Source organism: Ovis aries, chromosome 5 (genome assembly GCF_016772045.2).
Source record: "Ovis aries strain OAR_USU_Benz2616 breed Rambouillet chromosome 5, ARS-UI_Ramb_v3.0, whole genome shotgun sequence".
Classification (NCBI taxonomy): domain Eukaryota; kingdom Metazoa; phylum Chordata; class Mammalia; order Artiodactyla; family Bovidae; genus Ovis; species Ovis aries.
The window spans coordinates 5,849,148-5,873,335 of NC_056058.1; the positions used below are offsets into that span (position 1 = coordinate 5,849,148).

At 53.4% G+C, this 24,188-nt stretch overlaps 1 protein-coding gene across 2 annotated transcripts in view; it reads left to right on the plus strand.

The window, feature by feature from the left end:
* Positions 1 to 2,553: 2,553 nt before the first annotated feature.
* The window catches only part of CPAMD8 (C3 and PZP like alpha-2-macroglobulin domain containing 8), a 99,795-nt gene continuing 78,160 nt past the window's right edge, over positions 2,554 to 24,188 (plus strand). For both annotated transcript variants that reach the window (XR_006059820.2, XM_042249714.2), the window contains exons 1-10: positions 2,554 to 2,814; positions 7,595 to 7,746; positions 9,660 to 9,682; positions 15,208 to 15,373; positions 15,451 to 15,503; positions 17,428 to 17,445; positions 17,865 to 17,919; positions 19,082 to 19,195; positions 20,813 to 20,897; positions 21,983 to 22,091. Coding sequence is in view for 1 of the 2 variants with exons in the window: in XM_042249714.2 (XP_042105648.2) it covers positions 2,582 to 2,814; positions 7,595 to 7,746; positions 9,660 to 9,682; positions 15,208 to 15,373; positions 15,451 to 15,503; positions 17,428 to 17,445; positions 17,865 to 17,919; positions 19,082 to 19,195; positions 20,813 to 20,897; positions 21,983 to 22,091 (1,008 nt within the window). In the remaining variant the exon portion in view is untranslated. The remainder of the gene's footprint in view (positions 2,815 to 7,594; positions 7,747 to 9,659; positions 9,683 to 15,207; positions 15,374 to 15,450; positions 15,504 to 17,427; positions 17,446 to 17,864; positions 17,920 to 19,081; positions 19,196 to 20,812; positions 20,898 to 21,982; positions 22,092 to 24,188) is intronic.

A 24,188-nucleotide genomic window follows, 5' to 3' on the forward strand; every position in this document is an offset into this window, starting at 1 on the left:
CTTTGGTGCTCAGTCTTCTCTATGTTCCAACTCTCACAACTGTATATGACTACTGGAAAAACCGCAGCTTTGACTTATATGGACCTTTGTTGGCAAAGTGATGTCTCTGCCGACAGAGGATGCCTCACGCTAAATAGTACAAGACAGCCAAACACGAAACACCCAACACTGAACAGGTGAGATGGAGAGCAGTCTGTTAGTTACGCATATTCACAGCTCTGGGCGGGGTGGAGGGAAGACACAGCCAGTCATGCAGGACCACGTGGGGGTTGCGCTTGGGAGCTGAGTGGACCGCCAGAGGCTGTGGGAGGCAGGCTTCGCAGTAACAAGAGGGCGGGGTGCCCCTGCTTCCCTCAGGAGGGCATGATCAGCTTATCTGGATAATAAAGCGAGGGGATTCCCTGGCTGTCCAGTGGTTGGGACTCTGCACGTTCACTGCTGTGGGCATATTCCCTGATCGGGAAACTAAAATCCTAAAAGTCAGGTGGTGTGGCCAAAATAAGAGAGAGAAAACCAAGAAAGAGAAGTCTGCTAGCTAAGGTTGGGTGGGGGGCAGCTGGTTTGGCTGCCAGGGAAAGCAGCCAGGTGGGGTATAGCCTCTCTTGCCAAGTGGGGGCCAGATACGGCGAGAGCAGTGAACTCAGCTCTGCTTTGGGGGACCTGCATAGGCAGTACCTGAAATCTGAGGCCTTACGGGACAGGCAGTCTGGGAAGGAGGGACAGTAGAGGTCCCCCCGAAGGTGGAAGGAGGACAGGCGGCTATGGGATGCCAGGAGGAAGAAGACCCCAGGAAGAAGGGGCAGCTGGCACCTAGGCTGGGTAGGGTGGTGGTGGCAGTGAGTTTAGGGTCCATGGAACCCCAGAGGCGTGTGTGACCAGAGCCCAGTGGAGGAGGGAGCACATGGAGGGGCAGGAGGCTGGCCTCAAGACTGGGGAGTGGAGCCTGGTTTATGGAGGAGAACGGGAAGGCATGGGCTTCCCCGGATGGCTGGCGCAGTGCTAGAGAATCTGCCTGCAATGCAGGAGTCTCAGGATACTCTGGTTCAGTCTCTGGGTCAGGAAGATCTCATGGAGGAGGGCATGACTACCTTGCTCCAGTATCCTTGCCTGGGAAATCCCAGGGACAGAAGAGCCTTGCAGGCTACAGTCCATAGGGTCGCAAAGAGTCGGACAGGACTGAAGTGACCTAGCACGCACGCAAGGGGAGGTGTGGAGGGGTGGGCAGATGTGAATTAAAAGGATTTCACTAGATGGCCCTGCTTGGTGCCAGCGTGGCTGGGACAGGAGGCGGGCAACTCCTCCTGGTCTCTCAGCATTGCTGCTTCCCCTTTTGCCCTCCGGTCCATTCTGGCCCCTGCACAGCCCCTTCCACCATCCGCGACAGCAGGTCCTACCTCTCCTGAAGCCCCCACTGCCTGCCCTCTTGGTGCTCACCGGGTGACCAAGGCTTGTGGAATGGACTGGTGGGAGAGACTGCCTGGAGGACCCACTATGCCTGGGGGGCAGGGAGGGTGCAAGGGAAGCTTCTGGAAGCCACAGGAGTCAGGCAGGCAAAAGCGGAGACAAAGGGAAAGACCAGTGGGGGTCTGCAAGCAGTGGGGGTCTGCACAGGGTGGCCCAGGGCATCCAGGAACTCGGGTGAGGTGGGAGCCACCAGGGAAACCCCCGGTTTGGACTTCTTGGCCTCGATAAACCGAGAGCCTGGAGGATTTGGGGCAGGAGGGGCACGTGGCCAGTTCTAGAGTACTAGAAGTAAGGTCCTGACAGCTGCAGGAGTCCCCCTTAGAGAGACGCCTGGAAAAGTTTGCCAACCTTGGGTGTGGTATGAAAGGGAAGTGTCCCAGGCAGAGGAACTACAACAGTGAGGGCACCCTGGGAGGGGCAGGGGGGGCACCCTGCTCTCAGAGAAGGAGGGGGTCCCGGCTCGCCCCTGCTGTTTGCCAGAGGGGAAAGTGAAGCCCAGAGAGGGAGGGGCCTGGCCTAGGGCATCTGTGGATGGAGGAGGTGGGGAAAGGACCAACAGGCTGACGTCTGGAGGCAGCTGCAGGTCTGGAAGTTTCGTCCCTTGGCCTGCCTCAGTTTCCCCAGAGCTCAGCCCCTCCTGTGTGCACACTGAACAGGTTGCCCGGTCAAGGCAGGGGCAGGTGGGGGGCCCTGCAGGGTGTGGGGTGCAGGGGCCCGGAGACACGGCGGCCCCCGCGTGGGGTGCGGCGGGGCTGGTCCCTGGGGTAGGGGGATGCGGGGAGGCAGTAGAAAGGGAGAGATCCAGGGAGGGGGCGCGCCCGGAGAGAGAACGGGGCTGAGTCTGGGGGTGCGACGAGGAGGACAGGTCAGGTCCGATGAGGGGGACAGAATGGGCTAGGTCTTGGGGTGCATCCGGGTAGAGGGCGGGGAGGGTCCCAGGAGAGACTGGGGGAGAGCCGGTGGGTGGGCGGATGGGTCCGGAGAGGGGGCGGGGCCGGAGACCGGGAGGGGGTGCGCGGGGCGGGTCCGGGCAGGGGCGGGCCTGGGGACGAGGCGGGTCCGGGGAGGGGGCTGGTCGCCGGCTGCCCCAGCCTGGCCGGGCGCTGAGTGGGGGCGCATGGCGCCAGGCGCACGGCGCGGGGGCTGCGAACAAAGGGCCCCCGGCGGCGAAGCGGGCACCGCCGCGCTCGGACCCCGGCCCTGGCCTGGCCCCGGCCAGGCCCCCTCCCCCGGCGCGGCGCCCCCGCGGAGCCGGAAAATGTGGGGCGCCCAGCTCGGGCCGCTGCTCCGGCTCTTGCTGCTGCTGCTGTCGCCGCGGGACGGCGTGCGCGCTGAGCAGCCCCAGGCCCCGTGAGTAGCCCCGGGGCGAGAGAAGGCTGGCTGCCTTCACGGGGTGGGGGACGCGGGGTCTGGCTCAGAGAGGTTCGGCGACCTGTCCGAGGCCACACAGCCTCCAAGCTGGGCGGGACCTGAGTCTTGACCCCCGCTAGCCCCACGAGTAGGACTGGCCAAGGGGCAGCCTGAGACTTCAGAAGCGCCCCCGGGAAGGTCCTGGGACTCCCCAGAGCTAAGGCGGAGAGGCCACCCCTATCTCACCTCGCCCCCTTGGTGTGACCAGAGCTGGCTTCTTGGGTGGCAATTTCAAGTTATCCGTTGCTTGAAGGTAAGAGGTGCGTATCTTGGCTGAGAAATGGAAGGAGAGACCTGCTGTTCGTTTTCCTTGGGAGGGCGTGGCGCTGGGGGAGGACGTGTTTGTTTTGCTTCCACATTTTTCTTGAAGTTTACTTACAGAGCTTCTGGTGAGCCGACACAGTGAGGAGGGGAATTCACTAGCTGCTAAGGAGAATTGCCCATGAGTTGGCTTCACAGGGAATAGTCCCAGACCTGCCAAGTTTGGGTGAGCCCTGCGGGGGGTTGTGGGCTCAGGGAGCCTGCCTCCAGCTGCCCAGGCTCAGCCTTTAGTCCAGCCCTGCCTTTATGAGCCTTGTTCAAACAGCCCTTGTATAGGAGTTCCCAGAAAACAGGTCAACAGTGAGCCGAGGTGGGCGGGGGCACCTCCAGTGCTCCTCCTCTGATTCAAGGCTTTGAAAAGTAAGACACCAAATTGCAATTCGAGCCTTGGGATTACCTCCCTTGGGCCCCGTGAAATTGGAACCCAGCAAACTTTTGACCTGATGCTTGCAAAGCTTGCTCTGTTAGGATAGCCGTTTCCAGCTGAGGGGCGATTTTTGTCTCCCTGGGGTCATTCAGCAATGTCCAGGGGTATTTTGGGTTGTCACATCAAGAGGGAGGGCTTCCCTAGTACCTGCCTGAGTCGGTAAAGAATCAGCCTGAAACGCAGGAGTGTGCCTGCATGCTAAGTCGCTTCAGTCATATTCGACTCTTGGCGACCCCATGGACTGCTGCCCACCAGCCTCCTCCGTCCATGGGGATTCTCCAGGCGAGAATGCTGGAGTGAATGGCCATGCCCTCCTCCAGGGAATCTTCCCAGCCCAGACATGGAACCTGCATCTCTTATGTCTCCTGCATTAGGCAAGCAGGTTCTTTACCACTAGCACCACCTGGGAGACCCAGGTTCAGTCCCTGGGTGAGGAAGATCCCCTGGAGAAGGAAATGGCTACCCACTCCAATATTCTTGCCTGGGGGAGCCTGGTGGGCCTCAGTCCATGGGGTTGCAAGAGTCGGATGCAACTTAGTGACTAAACCACCACCACCACCATCTACAGGGAGATACGCTGTTGGAATCTACTGGGTTGAAGGCAGGGATGTTACCATGCACAGGACAGCCCTCCACTGCAAAGCATGACCCTGCCCTCCATGAAAGACCCCGCCTTCTAAAGACCAAGCTCAGAGTCCCCGAGTTGCAGAGCTTTAAACCATTCTCAGGAATGCTCGCCTCTGACTTAAGTTTCCCTTTGGCAGGGGGTGCGGGGCGGGCGGACCTTACCTGCTGTGAGAGGAATGGAACCTCATGGGAGACATGCGGCGACCAACCTGGGGTTCCGGATTAGCTCTGGCTATAAGCCAGAGCTGTGACCCATCAGCCCAAAGGGTCCCATTTTAGGAATAGCCCCAGATATCTGCTTCTCTGATCCATGCGATTTTTGTGTGAGGAATGCCTGGTGCTGGAGAAGGCAATGGCACCCCACTCCAGTACTCCTGCCTGGAAAACCCCTTGGACGGAGGAGCCTGGTGGGCTGCAGTCCATGGGGTCACTAAGAGTCGGACATGACTGAGCAACTTCCCTTTCACTTTTCGCTTTCATGCATTGGAGAAGGAAATGGCAACCCACTCCAGTGTTCTTGCCTGGAGAAGCCCAGGGACGGGGGGAGCCTGGTGGGCTGCTGTCTGTGGGGTCGCACAGAGTCGGACACGGCTAAAGCGACTTGGCGGCAGCAGCAGCAGCAATGCCTGGTGCCAGAAAGCTCCGTGGGTTTGCATACTGTTGTAAGATCCGTACTGTCTACGCTTTGCCAAATACCACCTTTTTCAGGATGGGACCTTCCAAGAACAACGGATGAGAAGCCAGGATCAGCCCAGCTGTCAGGGCATATCAGGGAGATAGGGATCGACGGGCAAACGCTTCATCAGTTGCAACTCCTGAGGCACAGGGAAAGTTAATCTAGTTCCATCAGGTTCTTTGCACCTTTGGGTGAAGATGCTAACTCAGATCTGGATAAGGGCTTTAGAAGTGTGCAAGGAGGGACTTCCCTGGTGGTCCAGTGGCTACGAGTCCATGCTCCCAACGCAGGGGGCCTGGGTTTGATCCCTGGTCGTGGAACTAGATCCTGAGTGCCACAATTAAGACCCAATGCAGCCAAATAAATAGATAATAAACATTAAAAAAAAGAAGTCCCCTCCCCCCCAAAAAAAAGAAGTCCCAAGGAAAATGAACAGGCAAATTGCTCAAGTGCTCTTCCACACTCAGCAGGTGCCGTGTGAGAGGGCCTGGGAGTCGTCTGGGAGCTGGACACACTCTGTCCTGAAGGTGGCCGTATTCCCAGATGGCAGTGGGACAGGACACACAGGTGACAGTTATCACACTGGAGTTAGATAGTCCACACCACGTCCCTGGGGTGACTGTGTGCTCCAGACGGTACATAACTGTACCGTACTCAGGATCATAACTCAGGACCATCGCGTGCCCTTGTGCACTGCTGAGGCCAGACCACGGTCACTGCACCCGGTGGTCAGTGCTGGAACCAGGTGCTGCCCGTCACATACGAAGCTCGAGACAGCCCCTGTCCATCCCAGTATCACTGCATGCTCTGTGCGGTGCTGGAGTCAGATAGGACATATGGGATGTGGGGTCAGTACACATGGCCATCAGTGCTGGATCTGGACAAAACATCCATGAAACCCAGGGGCACTGCATGCTCCAGCTGGCACAGCTCTATCCACAGGATCAGGGCATGCTCTGTCCACGGCTGAGGCCGAACACTGTGCACAGGAGCCCAGCCATTGCAGGTACTTCTTGGTGCTGAGGTCAAACAGATCATGGGACCCCAGGGTCATTACTAGGTCCATTCACTGCTGGGCAGTGAACCCACGAAAGTAGGGTCTTTGCACACACTTTTCGGTGCCAGAGTCCTACAGTACCTGTACTATAGTATATACATGTATATAGTACCTGTCTCCACGGACCTCTTAGCATGTGGTATGTGAAAGAGTTTGCGACTCTATGGCCTGTAGCCCGCCAGGCTCCTCTGTTCATGGAATTCTTCAGACAAGAATACTGGAGCAAGTTGCCATGCCCTCCTCCAGGGGATCTTCCCCACCCAGGGATGGAACCCAGGTCTCTTGCATTGCAGGCAGATTCCTTACTGTCTGAGCTACCAGGGAAGCCCGTGTGGTGTGTGGTAAGAGTCTAAATGCCTCTTTCTGTGTGTGGACCTGAGGTTTTTTCCCAAAAAAGATTTTGAGAAATAGAAAATCTCTCCTGATCTCAATGTTTGGCCCACTGTTTTCCCCTTTTTCTTGTTTCCTTCTGGTACCTGTAGGGTTTTTTATTTTTGTTTTTTAGCTTATATTGGAGCATAGCTGCTTTGCAGCAGGCAGGAGCTTCATTGCAACACGCAGGGTTTTCCAGTTGTGGCAAATGGCAGGTGTCTCTAATTAGTTGCCCTAGGACATGTGGGGTCTTAGTTCCCCAGCCAGGGATCAAATCCACATTCCCTGCATTGGAAGGCAGATCACTGGATCACCGGGTGAGTCCCTCCTGTCTATAGTTCTGCACCGTTGGGATTGTGCTGCCAGGCTCTCAGCCTTTGCCGTTGCATCAGGAGCGGGTCATGTGGTTTTGGATGAGCCTTTGTGATTTTCCAGCAAATGCTGCAAACGTCAGGTGCCCCAAGAGAGCCCGCCTGGCTGTGCGATCTGGTGGGTGTTCCTTCTCCTTCTGCAACGGTAGCTTTCCCATCTGGAAATCAGGATAAGGACGCCTTTCTTCCAGAAAAGTCCTCAGTCAAACTGAGGACTTTTCAGAAAGAGAGAACTGTTTTGATTTCACTGTTCACGGTGCTTTTCCAGTTCCAGGCCATTTAGTTTGTGTTCAGGGTCTTATTCTTATACTAGTTCAACACTAATTTTGTGTCGCAAGTGGCTCCTTGCTTCTTTCCACTACGTTCTAGAGCTGCCTGGTTTTGTATCCTAATCTCTCACTGACTTAAGCACGTGATTTGGCTTCTCTGGGGCTTAATTTCTGACTCTGTAAATGAGAGATGTTACCACTTCTCACGGGGTGGTTTTGACCCTGTGGGATCCTGTTACTGAGCCTCCGGGGGAGAATATTTTAGCTTGTGGGTGCGGCATGCACAAAGGTCCTGTGGCAGAAGAAGCTGAGAAAAAAAGTCCAGAGGCTAAGATGTCGAGATCAAAGAGGGAGTATGGTGCTAGGTAGATCCGGAGAAACTGGATTCTTACCTACTAGAGGAGACTTCAGAGGTGAACAAGCCTTAAGGAGTTCACGGGTTGGTAGGGGACATAGACCCATAAAGTGACAGTGCCATCAGGGTGTGGTCAGGCTTAGGCGGGAGTCCACCCAGGTTGCACCCTAATTCAGCCAGGTGACCCTGAGGCTAGGAATGGGTCAGAAGCCTTCGGCCTTCACTGATGTTCTCCTCTTCTGCAGGGGCTATTTGATCGCCGCACCCTCCGTCTTCCGCTCCGGAGTGGAGGAAGCCATCAGTGTGACCATCTTTAACTCCCCCAGGGAAGTCATGGTCCAGGCTCAGCTGGTAGCCCTGGGCAAGGCAGTGGCGCAGAGCCAGGGAGCCATCCAGGGTAGGTCCCTGGGGTGCCTGATGGGGCCTTCTTCTCCCTCTGCAGAGTGGCCTTAAGGGATCAGGCAGCGTCGGCTTCTTCCCACCCTGCCCCAGAACACCGTCAGGGGAAGGAGGGCAGGTTGTCTTCTTCCCACCTTACAGATGGAGAGAGTCAGGCCCAGGAGGGGCAGTCCCCTGTCCAGTCTGGAAGATCAAGGTGCTTGTTCCTCAGCAGCTCAGGTTCAGTGGGTGCCCATCTGGGTAGAGTTGGGCAGCCTTTCAAGTCAGCTTTGGCTGGAGGTGGAGAGGGGGCCCAGAGGGAACCTGTGACCTTTTCAGACTTTTTTGTGAGCTTCTAGCACCCCTGAGATGTTGGATTCAGACCTGGCTCACAGCCAGCCTGCCACTGAGTTGAGTTTAGGCCCCTTGGTCAGTTGCTGCTCTACTTTCCTCCATAAACTGCACATAACAGTGGTGCTGGCCACCTGGACAGAGGTGTGGAGAGCAGGTTCCAGCCACAGGGCCTAAAGTCTAGCTGAGCAGGTAACTCATTCATCATACAGAATGAGGTGCGGCCGCAGGAGATACCGAGAGAGGATGTCAGGTCTCCAAGGCCAATAAGGCAGCCCCTGCTTCCCAGGGGAGCGGGGAAGGAGTGCAGGCTGTCCTGACTCCAGGGGCCAATCCTGAAACCCAAATCCGGCTCAGTCGGTCAGTCGCTCAGTCGTATCTGGCTTTTTGCAACCCCATGGACTGTAGCCCACCAGGCTCTTCTGTCTATGGAAGTCTCCAGGCAAGAATACTGGAGTGGGTTGCCATTCCCTTTTCCAGGGGATCTTCCTGACCCAGGGATCCAACCTGGGTCTCCTGCATTGCAGACAGATTCTTTACTGTGGTCGCCACCGAGGAGCCTGGTGGGCTACAGTCTATGGGACTGCAAAGAGTCGGACACAGCTGAGTGACTAACACTTTGTCAGCACAGAGAGTTTATGGGTTCTTCGTAACTGGAAAAGTCCTTTGGCATCAGTGGGCCAGCCTCCTGGCTCTACTTCTGGATGTACCTGTTATTCCCCAAAGCTCCGGGGGACTAGCAGTTCCAGAATCTCTGGGAAACTTCTGGGATTCCCTCTAATTGGCCCACGTTGGGTCATGTGCTCAATCCTGAACCAATCCCTGTGACCAGAGGGAAGGTCTATGCTGATTGGCCCATTTTGGGTCATGTGCTCAACTCAGACCCAATCCCTGTGACCAGGTGGACCATGCTGATTGGCCCATTTTAGGCCATATGCTCAACCCTAAACAAATTGCTATAACTAAGAGGAAATCGTGTGTAGATTTGCATAGAGCCTCAGGAGAGATGAGCAGTCCCTCACTAGGAGCTGGGCAGTTGGCTCCTCCAAGAAAGCAGAGAATGGACACTGGAAGGCAAAACCAGTAGATTCCGGCTAGTCCTAGAGGCCAAAGAGCCCAGACAAGTGTCAGACAACAAATGAGTCATTTGGGTAGAAGAGAGAGGTTGATGGGAGACTAGTTAGATGCATTGGAGTAAGGTCCACTGGGGACCTCAGACTCCTGTCTCTCCACCCTCTCTTTGGTCCTCTCCCATGGAGTTTTCTCTTTGCTCCCTTCACAGCTTACCTTGGGCAAGGGCCGGGGTGAAGTGAATTAAGTGTGCAGGCTGGCCAACCTTCCCCTGAATAGCTCGGCTTTGTCCATCTCCTCTGGTCTTCAGTACTCGCCAGCTTGGAGGAAACCTCTCATTTCTGCCAGTCCCAACCCAGCCCAGGCCAGACCAGCATGACCCAGGGTGTGTGTTTGTCCACAGAAAGTCCCTCTGGGTTGAGAAAACCCTTGTTTGTAAGGCTGCGTCTCAAGGAGGCAGAAAAACACAGCTCCTGATGTAACTGTTTTCATTTTATTTTCATATTTTAGATAAAGGAACCATCAAACTCAAGGTAAGCCTGTGAATTTTTAAAATCAGAAGCCCTACCTTGGGAATAAAGAATTGAGTTGGAATGGAACAAGAGAAGTTGCATGCGTTGTGAGAAAAATCATTAATGGTGATGTTAAAAATAAATAACAAAGGGAAAGAAAGATTAGAAAAGGAGAAAACCCACCCATAATCTCATGCCTCCTACTTTTTACATTTTTATGTTTCCCATAAATCTTTATTCACATAAGGACATTTTCTTTCATAGTCGCAATTAAAGGGTCTGTTGTCTTCCCTGCTATTTTCTCTCAACATGTTGCATAAACATACTTCCATGTTTCCACATCCCTATAATTATAATTTGCCTCCTATTGTAAATAGCATCCCACTGTGTCTCTTTTATATACTAATTTACTAACACCCCCCGCCCTCACACACACAGTTGTACATGCTTAGATTTTTTTTCTTGTTTTCAGGATTTTGATAATGTAATCCAAAAGTTGAGAGCATATTTGTGCATGAAGCTATATTAACTTTCTGGATGCCTGCCTTAGGCTGAACACCCCGAAAGAAGAACTATCAGATCAGGATCCAAGGCTCTTGCTGGGTCCTGTTTTGTCTTAGAAGACTCAGCAGTGCGTGTGCGCGGCATCACCGGCTATACATTAGAGATCAGATTTCCTGCAGCCTTGTTGACACTGAATATTATTATTTTAAAATTATTTGACATATCAAACTGCATGTAGGTCATTCTCTGACATGGACTTTTTAACTCGAGTCCTTGGATTTCAAGGCGATTGTAAGCCTTGAAATTGTCGGCATTTTCTGGGTTAGCTCATCCTTAATGCTTACCAGATGCTCCAAGGAGTCCCTGAAAGGATGGGCTAAATAGAGACTTGTTCTCATTATAATGTCCCCTCCCCTGTGCCCTTCCCCAGTTATTATAACGAAGTCCTAGGTGATTCCTCTTCTAAGGTATGGGATGCGTCATTAGCGTCTGGTTGCCATGGGGCAGTGGTCTTCCTACCCTATTGTTAATGTCAGAATAGAATTCTTTCTCTAGAGTTCCCTCCAGGTGGAGGAGGCTGATGCTTGCAATGTCCCAAGACAATTTTGGTTTTCACAACTTGGGGAGCAGGAATGGGGGTTGCTACTGGCTTCTAATGAGTAGAGACGAGGGATGCTGGTCAACCTAAAATGCACAGGACGGCCCCTCCACTGAGAGTGAACCAGCCAGATGTCAGCATTTGGAAAGCTCAGGATAAATAGGCTAGAGCCACCCTTGCTGGCTTCCTGTGAGCAGATCTGCTTCTTTTGAATCAGCAAGTGGAGCTGTCATATCCACTGATAGATGGACTACTTAGGAAAAAAAGGAAGCCTTGTATATTTTATTTAGAGAAGTACTTTTAATAAAGCATGTGGGCTTGCTAAGTTGTTTCAGTCGTGTCCAACTCTTTGTGACGCTATGGACCGTATCCTACCAGGCTCCTCCGCCCATGGAGTCTCCAGGCAAGAATACTGGAGTGGGTTGCCATGCCCTCCTCCAGCGGATCTTCCCAACCCGGGGATTGAACCCGAGCCTGTCACAATTGCTGCATTTGCAGGCAGGTTCTTTGCCACTAGCGCCACCTGGGAGGCCCCTTAGTAAAGCATACTACTCATTAGGAAAAAAGAAAGAAAACAAGGCTGTCCCGACAGGGTTAAGATTATGTGCTGTCCCTGACTGCCCAACGGCACTTAAGAAGGCAGTCTTCACAGGCTAGATCCTGGGTGGAGGCCAGAGATGCTGCTCAACACCTTAGAGAGACAGGACGCTCCCATCCCCACCCCTGCAGAGGATGACTCAGTCCTAAACATCAGTAGTTCTGAGGTTGAGAAAGTCTGCTCTGTGGAAACACCGTCTGGGCAGCAGACATGAGAGAAGCTGCTCTTGTGGGTGTTTGACCTGCCCCTTCCACCCACTACCCCACCCACCCCCCTGCCCTGCCTGCCTTGGGGACCTGAGTGCTTCCAGGGACACATTTTAGAAACCAGTGCTGTGGGACCCAGGGTTACCACTGGGTAACCTACCCAGTCTGTGCCTCGTCTTCTCACCTGTGCAGTGAGGATGGCAATAAGAGGTCTTTAATGGGACTTTCAGGCAAACATGCCTAAAACCTCGTGATGTTGTATTCCAGTTTTTCAGACTTAACCCATGCATCTGTGTAACCAAGACCCATTAAATCCCAAGCATGAAGTTGGACACATTCCTTGCTCTCAGCCTCCAGCCTCATTGGTGGTGGGTAAAGGGGTGGGTCAGACAGGAAGCCCCCAATTACATAAATGTGATCACTTCAGAGACTAGCAAGTGTCCTGTTTTATTTTTAAATATGTCAGGGAAAGAGGATGCTGAGGAGTCGGAGCAGAATCTAGAATCACACTTTGTATGGCAGGAGGGCCCCTCTGAGCTGAAACTGGCAGGAAGCTACATGCGGGGGCGGGCATTCCAGGTGGAGCGAATAGCCGGTGCAAAGGTCCTGGGACAGGAAGGAGGCAAAGTAAGGCAGCCAGTGGCCTGGAGTGGAGCCAGCTAAGAGCCTCAGTAAACAGTGGGAGTTAGATCCCCCGTCTGTGGAATCGGCCATGACCCGAATTCCTCTGCATCGGGTGGTTTCCATTTCAGAGAGGAACCTGGTGCCCGTCACCACCATCCATGGGGTCTGTTGTGTATCGTATCTTTATAGTCTGATCACCCATCGGTACTATGATGTGCTGGAAACTCACAGGGTCCAGTGAGTCTGGTGGCTTCTCTCCCAGGATGAGTTTTGCATGCCCACGGAGTCCGGGAGTCTGGGACCCACACCCAGAGCCCCAGCGGCCTCCCTGGCCTGGAGGGGCGGGGTGCTGGGCGTTAATCTGGGTGGTGGACAGGCCTGCGGTAGAACTGGCTCCTCCACACAGCCCTCCTCAGGCTGCGGGTAGGCAGTCTCAGGGAGCCTCGTGCTTTAGCCAGACCCCAGGCCCCCCACCTTCACCCTCAGCTGGAGGCACAGCACCAGCTTTGCCTGGCCATCTCCCCTCCTTGGATCTCAGCCCCAAGTCCTTGGCTGTCACTGATGCTGAAGGAGTGAAGGTGAATGATGGAGGTCAGGGGTGGGGAAGGGGATCAACTCAGTTTAGAACATTCTAGAAAGACCTCTGGTGGTTGGCAGGTAGGGAAAGTGTTAGTCGCTCAGTCACGTCTGACTCTGCAACCCCATGGACTGTAGCCCACCAGCCTCCTCTGTCCATGGAATTCTCCAGGCAAGAATACTGGAGTAGGTTGCCATTCCCTTCTCCAGGGGATCTTCCCGACCCAGAGATTGAACTTGGGTCTCCTGCATTGCAGGCAGATTATTGTCTGAGCCACCAGGGAAGCCTGCCTCTTAAAGTTGAAGTTTTAATTGAAAATGGTGGCTCTGTGGCTTTCGAGACCTGGGGCAGGTTCACTGCATGTCCCCAAGGGTCACATTTGATCCTTTCTGTTCTCAGGGGCAGCTTCTTGGTCCCTGCACCTGTCGGCACACAGCCCCCCGACACCCCCCACCAGCTCCCTCCTACCTGTCCATGCCCACTCCCCTGGGTGGCCTGAGAATTTTCCCTCATTGCATGAAGGTCTTTGGCCAATGCTGAGAGGTTTCCAGAAACAGCAGCAGGTAAGGGTTTTGGGGTCAGAGCAAAAGGATTATCCTCAGGTTGATCCTGAAGATCAACTGCAGTTAGGAGGGACCCAACAGTCCTGAGGTGCACCCTCCTGAGGGTGGCAGGTGGGCAGGCAGGGAGGGTGTCTCAGATGATGTTCACAGCAGACAAGAGGGGCAGCCTGAGAAAGGCGCTGGAGGAACGCAGAAGGCCCTGCCACACCTCGCCCTCATCCACCAGGTGGGCACACTGGCGTGAGGATGGTCCGGTAATTCAGCAGTCCACTTAGAGGGGTTCCTAGTGATGGTGACAAGGGTCTTTTCACGCTTTGAGGGACCACATGGGCCTGCTGACAACCACAAGAGGAACACCCCACGTTTGGATGGTCTTAGGGACTGGTGGTTCGTGTGGCTCACAGTGTGGACTGCTGGCCGCTGGCTGCCCACCTGGCGGGCGCCCAGGGGTTCATAGCATCACATACACGGTGCTTGGCCACACCCAGGGAGCCATGACTTTCATTCGCTTTAACCACAAAAGGGGCTTCTATAGGTTACGACTCACATGCATGGCTGTTCCGCTCATTACTTGAAAAAAAAAAAAAAAAAAGGCATTATATAGGGAGGCTTCCATCCCTAGAACGTTGGAAATTTTGCCCAAGAAAAATGTGAACTCCTGGGCAAATCCTTAAGACTGCAGCGGAGCTTTGTTATTATTGTTTTATCTGTCTAAGGTGGCAAAAAAGAATTTTTTTAACCACTTTAACTGTTTAATTTATTATTAAAAATTTTTTTTTTTTTTTGTTTTTTTTTTTGCCATGCTGTGAGACCTGTGGGATCTTAGTTTCTGGACCAGAGACTGAACCCGGGCCCTTGGCAGTGACAGCGCCAAGTTCTAACCACTGGACCATCAGGGAATCCCCCCTACTTTAACCGTCGTAAAGTGGACGGTTCAGTGGCATTTAGCACATCACAGTGTTGTGCGATCCCCACCCCCATCTAGTTCCAGGGTAGGGAACTATTTTGTCACCCTAAAAGGAAACCCCATCCCCATTAGCTGTCACCACTTCCCAGCTCCCTGCAGCCTCTGGTACCCACTGACCTGCTTTCTGCCTCTGGATTAGCCTGCCCTGGACATTTCATATAAATGGGATTGGATAATGTGTGTGTGGTGAGACAAAGCAGAGACACATACATTATTTATATATATGACATATAAAACTATGTGATGTACCACCTGTTTATACATATGAAGCTTCCCAGGTGGCTCAGTGGTAAAGAATCTGCCCGCCAATGCGGGTGACATGGGTTCGATCCCTAGGTCGGGAAGATCCCCTGGAGAAGGAAATGGCAACCCATTTCCAGGGGCCTGGCAGGTCACAGTCCGTGGGGTCGCAAAGAGTCAGCATATGTGTATACGAAGGGGCTGGGGTCTCCATCGCCACCTCTTCCCGACTCACCAGCGAGGACCGAATTTGGGTAAGATGTTCTACACAGCCCTTACGGTAACTCCAAGGCTAATTCTACAGGGCTAAGAATGTTTTTGCAAGCTTACAGTGCCAGGAGAGAAGGCCTGTCATGTCAAGGTGGACCAGCATTTCTCAGTCTTGGTAGCACTGACATTTGGGGCCAAATCATCCCTTGCTGTGGGGCTGTCCTCTGCATCTCAGGGTCTTGAACAGCATCCCTGACCTTCACCCACCAGACGCCAGTAGCTCCCGCTCTCTGCAACTATGACACCTAAAAATGTCTCCAGAAACTGTCACGTGTTCCCTGGGGGGAACAGTCACCCCCGGGTGTGCTGCCCTGACTTAGACCTCCACGCTGCTTTCTCAATACCTGGATCCCTTCCAGGGCGACACTCCCTGCCCAAAGCTCCATGCTCTGCCTGCAGGTACCCACGGGCCTCCGGGGCCAGGCCCTCCTGAAGGTGTGGGGCCGTGACTGGCGGGTGGAGGAGGGCTCCCTCTTCCACAACCAAACTTCGGTGACCGTGGACAGCCGGGGAGCCTCCGTCTTCATTCAGACTGACAAGCCGGTGTACAGACCCAAGCACCGAGGTGGGCGGCCAGTGCGGGCTGGGGGGGAGGGCCGGCTGTGGATGGGAGCTGCCACACCCCTCTCTCCTTTCTTCCAGTGCTCATCAGCATCTTCACCGTCACCCCAGACCTGAGGCCCACCAGCGAAAAGGTGAGATCAGCTTCTAAAACCATGCGCCCAGACTCACCCACCGGGGTCCAGCCTGGCCAGGGCCATCATCTACAACTTGCCTTCCTCCTGCCTCTTCCAATTTCTACCTGCATTCTTGGTTTCTTCCCAGGGTTCCACATCCGCTAGGGGAGCCAGGAGGGAGGTCTGTGTGACAGAGAGGGGCAAGGGCATTAGTGGAAGTGCTTCCTTCAGAGTTCCCCACGGTCGCCAGTGGTCCTCCATACGGGCAGCTGCCTGTTTTTCTCTGGAGGCTGGTTGAGGGCCTGAACTGGGTGAAGTCCAAGAAGGATAAATCACAGGACATTGAATTCAAAGCGCAAAGGTTCCCGGTGCCTCTGATATGGACACCCCCGAGCTTATGGGGCTGTATCCACGTGCACAGGGTCAGCCACGCGTAGGACCCAGCAGAACGTGTCATTGGGTTCAGGGGGCACAGGTGTGCAAGCAGTTGTCCTTCCCTGGAGCCAGTGTGGCGTGTTCAGTTTGGCAATGATGGGCACCAGCTGGAAGCCAGGCTCCAGGCTGGTGCTGGAGGTTCAGAGATAAAAGCGTGCATCCCAGGCCTTAAAGGAACATCGCATCCCTAGAAACAACCCAATTGCTAAAAGCGTGCATCCCAGGCCTTAAAGGAACATCGCATCCCTAGAAACAACCCAATTGCCACCTGCGAGGGCTGCTTGGAGGAGTTGTCCTTGTTGGGGTGTGGAGGAGGAGTCTGCGAGGGAGGGCAGGGCTGTGATTAGGAGCAAAGAACAGAGACCACTAAATGGGGCTCAGCCACCCTCATTGCCATTGGCAACCGCGTGAGCTTGCTGGGCGACTTACAGGGCAGAAATGCATTCTTTCCCAGTTCTGGAGGCTAGAAGTCTAAGATCAGGGTGTGAGTAGAATTGATTCCTTCCAAGAACCATGTGATGTAAGAACTGGACATAAAGAAGGCTGAGCGCAGAACTGACGCTTTCCAAGTGTGGTGCTGGAGAAGACTCTTGAGAGTTCCTTGGACTGCATGGAGATCAAACCAGTCAATCCTAAAGGAAATCAACCCTGAATATTCATTGGAAGGACTGATGCTGAAGCTAAAGCTCCAATACTTTGGTCTCCGGACATGAAGAGCCAACTCATTGGAAAAGACCCTGATGCTGGGAAAGAAGGCAAGGGAAGAGGGCAGCAGAGGATGAGACAGTTAGATAGTAGCATCATTGACTCAATGGACATGAATTTGAGCAAACTCTGGGAGATAGTGAAGGACAGGGCAGCCTGGCGTGCTGCAGTTCATGGGGCCGCAGAGAGACACGACTGAGTGTCTGAACAACAACAGCAAGGACCGTGAGTGAAGAATCTCTTCCAGGCCTCCCTCCTAGGCTTGTGACTGGACCTCTTCTCTCTTCGTCTTTGTTTTGCCCTCCCTTCATTCCCATCTGTTTCCAAGTCTTCCTTTCTTATGACACAAGTCCTGTTGGATTGGGACCTATGCTTTGTCGCTGTTTAGTCAGTGAGTTGTGTCTTCCCCTTTGTGACCCCATGGACTGTAGCCCGACAGGCTCTTCCGTGGGGTTTTCCAGGCAAGAATCCTGGAGTGGGTTGCTATTTCCTTCCCCATCCAGGGGTTGAACCTACGTCTCCTGCATTGCCATGCGGATTCTTTACCACTGAGCCACCAGGAGAGCCCAGGACCTATGCTAGGGACTTTGAAATCTCCACCAAAAAGACCCATCTCCAAATATAGACACGTTCTGAGAATTGAGGCTGAGGACATCACATTTGAATTTGGGGAGGAGTAGGGGGCATCAATCAACCCACTACGGCACCTGAGCCTGTCCCAAGGGATGAACACTCAGCATGTATAGGGGGCTTCGGTCTTTCAGGAGGGTTTGCTTATGGCCTCTGTCTGTCTCATTTGCAGCTGGAAGCTTACATCCTGGTGAGTGTCCTGCCCCTCTGCAGCTCTGGCTTGGGAACAGCCTACTCTCTGCAAGACCTGGTCTGTCTTTGTGCACTACTCCCCCTCCGGGTTGATCCCTGCCTGCCCCGGTGCCCCACAGGCTGAGACCGGGTCCAGCCCTGTCCCTGACTCAACCCTGGGATAAGCTGAGTGCGCGTCTGCGCATCTCTGTCGATTTTCAAGCACCTCCCTAGATGGGGAGTCAGGATGACCTCTTCTGGCCTCCTGTCTTCAGACATGTCCCTTCTATGCCCCGAGCTTCCGTTTGCTCGTCATAAAGAGCTAATCTTGGGGCCTGCCTTGACGCGTGTCCTGTCCTAGAGAGGGGCTTGGAAGGTCCTCGTGCGTGCCGGGCATACGTGGGCTGTCCTGAGCTTATTGCGTGTGTCATCTTGCAGGACCCCCGAGGCTCGCGGATGATGGAATGGAGACACTTGGAGCCCTTGTGCTGCGGTACATCTCTCTTCTCATTCCTTCTGTGGTTTGGGGGCTGCACCTTTGGGTGGCAGATGTGATAAAGCTTCCAGGAAAATAGGATGTGCTCTGCTCGACACCTGCCACGCCTTTCCTGGAGCATGGGACCCTCTGCCCACCTTTCTGTCTCTGGGATCCCAACCGAGGCTCCTCTCGCAAATTGGGACCTTTCTGGAATATTCTGGAATATCGGGGCCTTGCTTGTTGGCGCCCCTCCCTTCTTCCCGCTGCAGACCTTCCTCGTCTTCACCCTCCACCCACACAAGACACTTCTTTTCCAGCCAGGAGTCAGAAGGCTTTGCTTTGGCTGAGGAACTGGCTTTTTTTTTTTTTTTTTCTTTCTCTATGACAGTGATCTCCTGGAGAAATGGCAACCCTCTCCAGTATCCTTGCTGGGGAAATCCCATGGTCAGAGGAGCGTGGCAGGCTATAGTCCATGGGGCTGTAAAAGAGTCAGACACGACTGAGCGACTCAGCAGGCACGCATGCCTGTGACCACGAGGGCCGTGTAACTGACATCTCCTTTTGTGCTTTGGCCCTAACAGAAGTGTAGCAGGGATTTGGGGAGACTGTGAACAGTTGTACACCTCCACCCGGGAGATGCATAAACATGGCAGAGCCCTGAGCCCTCTGTGAGTCAAACGCAGAGTACGGGCCTCCAGCCGACATGGTGCGTCCTGGTGGTTGGTGCAGCGTCACACACGCCTCCAGATCCCCTGGCCTGGCCTTGACCCCTCTCCATGTCCCTCTTCTTGATTCCGAGATGCCTGGGGAAGGCTGCCGAGTAGGAACAGGGCTTGTGTGACTCTCTGTCCCCGAAGGAATGACTCAGGTGGAGCAGAGTGGAGCAGCTGGGTGGCCTGTTTCCCTGGTTCATTTGGCTCATTGCCTGCACTTGGCTTTGGCCTCAGGGCTCCCCCAGGAACCCTAAGTGCGGCCTCTCCCTGCTTCCCCAACGTAGTCTATGGAGGAGGTGCTGGCTCTGCACAAACCCTTGCCAGCCTCGGGGTGGCCTTGAGCTTCCCTGAGGGGCCGTGCAGGGAGCGGGAGAGGCCAGGTTCCCAGGGCACCTCACCACGGGATGCTGGGCTTTCTGCCCACGCAATTGCCCCAGGATGAGGGGGAGTCTGTCTTCACACAGGCATCACCAACATGACCTTCCCCTTGTCTGACCAGCCGGTACTCGGAGAATGGTTCGTTTTTGTCGAAATGCAAGGCCACGTGTACAACAGGTCCTTTGAAGTTCAGAAGTATGGTAAGTTGGAGAATCTTAGGCTCTTAAGATTTCAGACCCGGGGGATCCACAGTCCCAGTGATGACACAGATAATAAGGAAGAGAAGACGGCAGGAGCGTCATTTACTGGGGGCTCGGTCGGGGCAGGCACGAAGGGGAAGGCCGGGCCTTTGTCGTGTCTTTTTATGTGTCATTTATCTGTGGCTGTGCTGGGTCTTCCTTGCTGCACGCGGGCTCTTCTCTGGTTGGGATGAGCAGGGGCTCCTCTCCAGCTGCGGTGCCTGGGCTTCTCATTGTGGCTTCGCTTGTTGCCGAACACGGGCTCCAGGGCATGCGGGCTCAGTAGCTGCAGTACGTGGGCTCAGTAGCTGTGGCTCCCAGGCTCTAGAGCGCAGGCTCAGTAGTTGTAGCACGTGAGCTTAGTTGCTCTGCGGCATGTGGGATCTTCCCGCATCAGAGATCGAACCTGTGTCTCCTGCATTGGCAGGCGGATTCTTTACCACTGAGCCACCAGGGAAGCCCCTCTCGTATCCTTTTTTTTTTTTTTGGCCACGCCACATGGCATGTGGGATCTTTGATCACCAACCAGGGATTGAAACCTCACCTCCAGCCTTAACCACTGGACCACCAGAGAAGGACCCTGTCATGTCCTTTCAAAATAAATCATGGTAAAATATGTGACCTCATATAAGTAGAATCATAATATTGGTCCTTTTGTGAATGACTTCTCATGGAGCATAATGCCTCAGGGTTCATCCATGTTGCAAAATGTGTCAGAATGGCCTTCCTTTTTAAGCCTGTTGTTTCCTTTTCTTCTTTCATCCTCATCCTGAACCTATGAGGTATCTCCATTTTACAGATGGTGTAACTGAGGCTGAGAGAGTCATTAAGGAACAAGAGCCGGGGAGTGTACCTGGGCCAGAGTCACATACTGTGGCTTCTTAAATTCTTAAATTAAATTCTTGCTTAAATTCTCCCTTAGGTGGGGGTCAAGGGTTTCTCTTCCTTTCATGAAGAAGGTCTTGAAAGGAAAAGCCATACAGGAGAGGGTTATAAGTTGCAAGCAACGGAAGCCTGGTGCAGACTCAGTGAGCACAAGAAAAGGGCTTTACAGGCTCAGGTAACAAGCTCTAAGGACCAGAGTCTTCATGTTCCCTCTGTTCTGCTCCCTGGTGTCCATGTCTCTGTGGGCTGAGCAAGGTGATGAGATGGGCGGGTGTGCCCAGGGCAGCAGAGAGGGACTGTCTCCAGCCACAAGCACCCTTAGGATGCCCATAACTGGTCCAGAAGCCTGGCTACTGCTGCACCCCTGGGATGGGCCGGAATTGGCTACACTCAATACTGCTGCACCCCTGGGATGGGCTGGAATTGGCTACACTCAATGCAGATGGCCTAAAACTGATGAGATATGGTCCCCTGAGAAAAACAGCGTGTTGGTCCCTCAAAGATGGAAAGTAAATGTGGCCCACAAAATCCCCAGAGGGCTGCCGGTGCTCAGCAAGGCGTAGTGTGGATTCCCTTGATGTCAGCAGTGAGGCCCGGCAGTTCAGTTTGCTGTCTTCACCTCCAGCACCCTTCTGGAGCCACTCTGCTGATGGAAGCCACCCTGCCTCCTTCCTCTCTGCTCTCTCCCTTCAGTGCTGCCGAAGTTTGAACTTCTTATTGACCCACCCGCGTATATCCGGGACCTGGACACATGTGAAACCGGCACTGTGCAAGCCAGGTGAGGAGGAGGCGGCCACTATATTCGAGCCTTCATACCGTGGGCCCGCCCCACCCAGGACACCCCCGCCCCGCCTCCCAGGCATGCTTCTCCCCTAGGATTCACACCTCCTCCGGGCACATCCTTTCCTCGTTGGACTTGCTCTTCCCCCGGTACTTGCCCCTCCCGTAGAAGAGCACCCCCGCAGGGCAGCCCCGCCCAGGACACGCCCCAGGACACGCCCCGCCCCTAGGACACGCCCCTCCGCAGGGCACACCCCTTCAGCAATGCCGCTTTCCCCCCCCCCGCATACGGCATCCGTGGCGGGTGGGTTGACCCCAGAAGGATATTTTTGAGCGCTTGTTGTTCAGTCGCTCAGTTGTGTCCGACTCTTTGCGACTCTAATGACCAGGCTGTTGACAGAGCTCGACGTGAGGGTCAACCAGAGGGTGTCAAGAGGCGCTATTCCTTTCTGTCCCCTAGGGGGGCTCTACGAGGCCCGTGTTCCCGCCCCAGCTCTGCCACCTGCCAGAGGTTGTGTGGCTGAGACGTCTCCTTTGCGCTTCTTCCCCGAAAAAAAATCCAAGGGCGCGCTGGATACACGCGCATTTTATAGTCCAGAAAATACTGTAAAAATTCTGGGCGGTTTTTTTTTTTCTTTCCAGTTTTGCTCCTGTCTTGCTTCTGTGTCCCAGTAAGCAGTTGTCTCCACTGCATCAGGCGTGACATACATACATTTAAGTCTTTCACCTACATTCTTGAGAAGATGGCTTACTCATTCTCCGTGAGGAAACAGAAGCTCAAAGAAATCAGATCCCTGGTTCAAAGTTGAACTCCTTGGGCACTTAAGCCTAGCCAGGCCTTCCTGTTGCTTACGATTGCTCGATCCTCTGTTCTGCCTTACTCCACTGTGTGCCCCACCTCGACAGTTGTCTCACATACCCGGCTTCTTTGAGTCTAGAGTTCCTCTCTGACCCTTGGTCTCTTTTTCTGTCCACCATGAGGCTTGGTGTAGAGGATCTCTGGGCCTTTGAGACTGACCCCTCCCCACTATCCTCTGGGCACCTGCTTGTGAAACTTAACTACTCTTTGTCGTTTTGTTCCAGGTATACCTTTGGGAAACCTGTCTCGGGGACTTTAACCATCAACATGACTGTGAATGGAGTGGGGTACTACAGCCAGGAGGTGGGGCGCCCCATCCTTAGGACCACCAAGGTGAGGAGCAGGAACCTCGAGCTGTCATCCAGTAGGTCCCTTCCCACAGCGCCTGCTCTTGGCTTCGGCTCTGTGATCACCCATTTTATTTTACTTTCCAGAACAGTTTGTATGGTGGGAATTTTCCTGATGATAAAATTCTTACAGGCTGAACATAGAGGCAAGAACATATCAAAAAGAAATAATAGCGTTGACTTGTCCTCTGATAGGCGGACATAGCCAGCATTGCTATTTTGATGTCTTTCTTCTTAGGATGTTATTGTAGGTAAAGGTAAAGGAAAAGTTTTATTGAGACATAATTCACATAACATGTAATTCAGATATCCATACAGAAGGTACTGTTTATGCCCTTGGAGTGAACACACTGAGTCTTAACCACTGGACCACCAGGGCAGGCCCACAAGCTATTGCTGCTTCTTGACTTTTGATGGATAATGCTAGGAACACATGTTTATTTTTCTGTGATGTACCTCTTGGGTTTGGAATCCCTGAGTTCTATGGTTTGAATTAAATATGATCACCTGAATAAGAACAAACAAAGGATCTTTATTCACAGCTTGTAGCAAGGGAGTCAGCCACCATCACTTGTGTTTGGCAGAGACGCAAAAGGCAGGTGGAGAAGTGGAAAGATTCGTAGTGAAAAAGGGAAAAGTCTTCTGGTATGCCATGATGGGAGGCTATTGGCATGTGGAAGTCATGGGTGGGTAACTAGAAGCAGGCATCCAATGTAATTCATGAGGGGTGCATTTTTGACTTTTTCCAATTGTTTCTTGGACTGCAGAGAGATCAAACCAGGCAATCCTAAAGGAAATCAACCCTGAATATTCACTGGAAAGGCTGGTGCTGAAGCTGAAGCTCCAGTACTTTGGCCACTTGATGTGGAGAGCCAACTCGTTAGAAAAGATCATGGTGCTGGGAAAGATCGAAGGCAGGAGGAGAAGGAGACGACAGAGGACGAGATGGTTGGATGGCTCACCGATTCAATGGACATGAGTTTGAGCAAACTCTGGGAGATGGTGAAGGACAGGGAAGCCTGGTGTGCTGCAGTCCATGGGGTTGCAAAGAGTCAGACACAACTGAGTGACTGAACAGCAGCAATTGTTTCTAAGATGGAAGTGGGGGTTGTAAAAATCAGGGAAATAGTCAATTATTAAGTCCTGGCCATTTGGGGCTGATTGTTATAGGGGTTATTGTTGGGTTGCTATAGAGATAGAGGTCTGACTTCTTACAAGTCTGACTTGTAGATACAGCTGGCTCTCCCATGTCTGCGGGTTCTGCATCCCAGGATTCAACCAGCCTCACACAGAAACGCTTCGAAGTTGGCTGAATCTGTGGGTGCGGAACTTGTGGGTATGGAGAGCTGACAATGGGTTGGCTTTCTACACTGGTGCCTGCAGCTCTTGAGTCAGAGTTATTTTTTTCTATACTGGTTCAGTTGCTAAGTCATGTCCAACTCTTTGCAACCCAATAGACTGTAGCACTCCAGGTTTTCTCTGTCCTTCACTGTCTGCCAGAGTTTGTTCAAACTCATGTCCATTGAGTTGGTGATGCTTTCCAACCATCTCATCCTCTGTTGCTCCCTTCTCCTTCTGCCCTCAATCTTTCGCAGGATCAGGGTCTTTTCCAATTAGTCTCCACCTGGATGTTCAATCTCTGAGTGGTGACTACGCTGAGTTGTTTGAGGAACTCCCATATTTTTTTTTTCTAGAGTGGCTACATAATTTCACATCCCCTTGCATGTAAAATTTCATAATCTGGTTTTTATTTTTCTTCTTCAACTTAAAACTCCACGGTGTGCGTGCCACTAGGCAACATATACAAGCAGTCCTGGAGATTCTGGGGCTCTGAGTCCTGTCATCCCCACCTCCTCTCTGCCTCCACCCAAACCAACTTCCTCGTGCCTTTGCCCCCGGGATGCATCCTCTCTCTGTGTCCCTGTGGCTTCTCTTCTGTGGAGTGGACACTGTGGCCTCTCACCTCCTCTGTGCCTGGTGCTCGTGCCCTTGTGATCCTAGCCATTCTTCCTAGAAGCTGCCCCAGTAGCTCTTGTCTTAACGTTCTCTTTACTGAGTAGCTCGCTCCACAGCTGTTTACGGA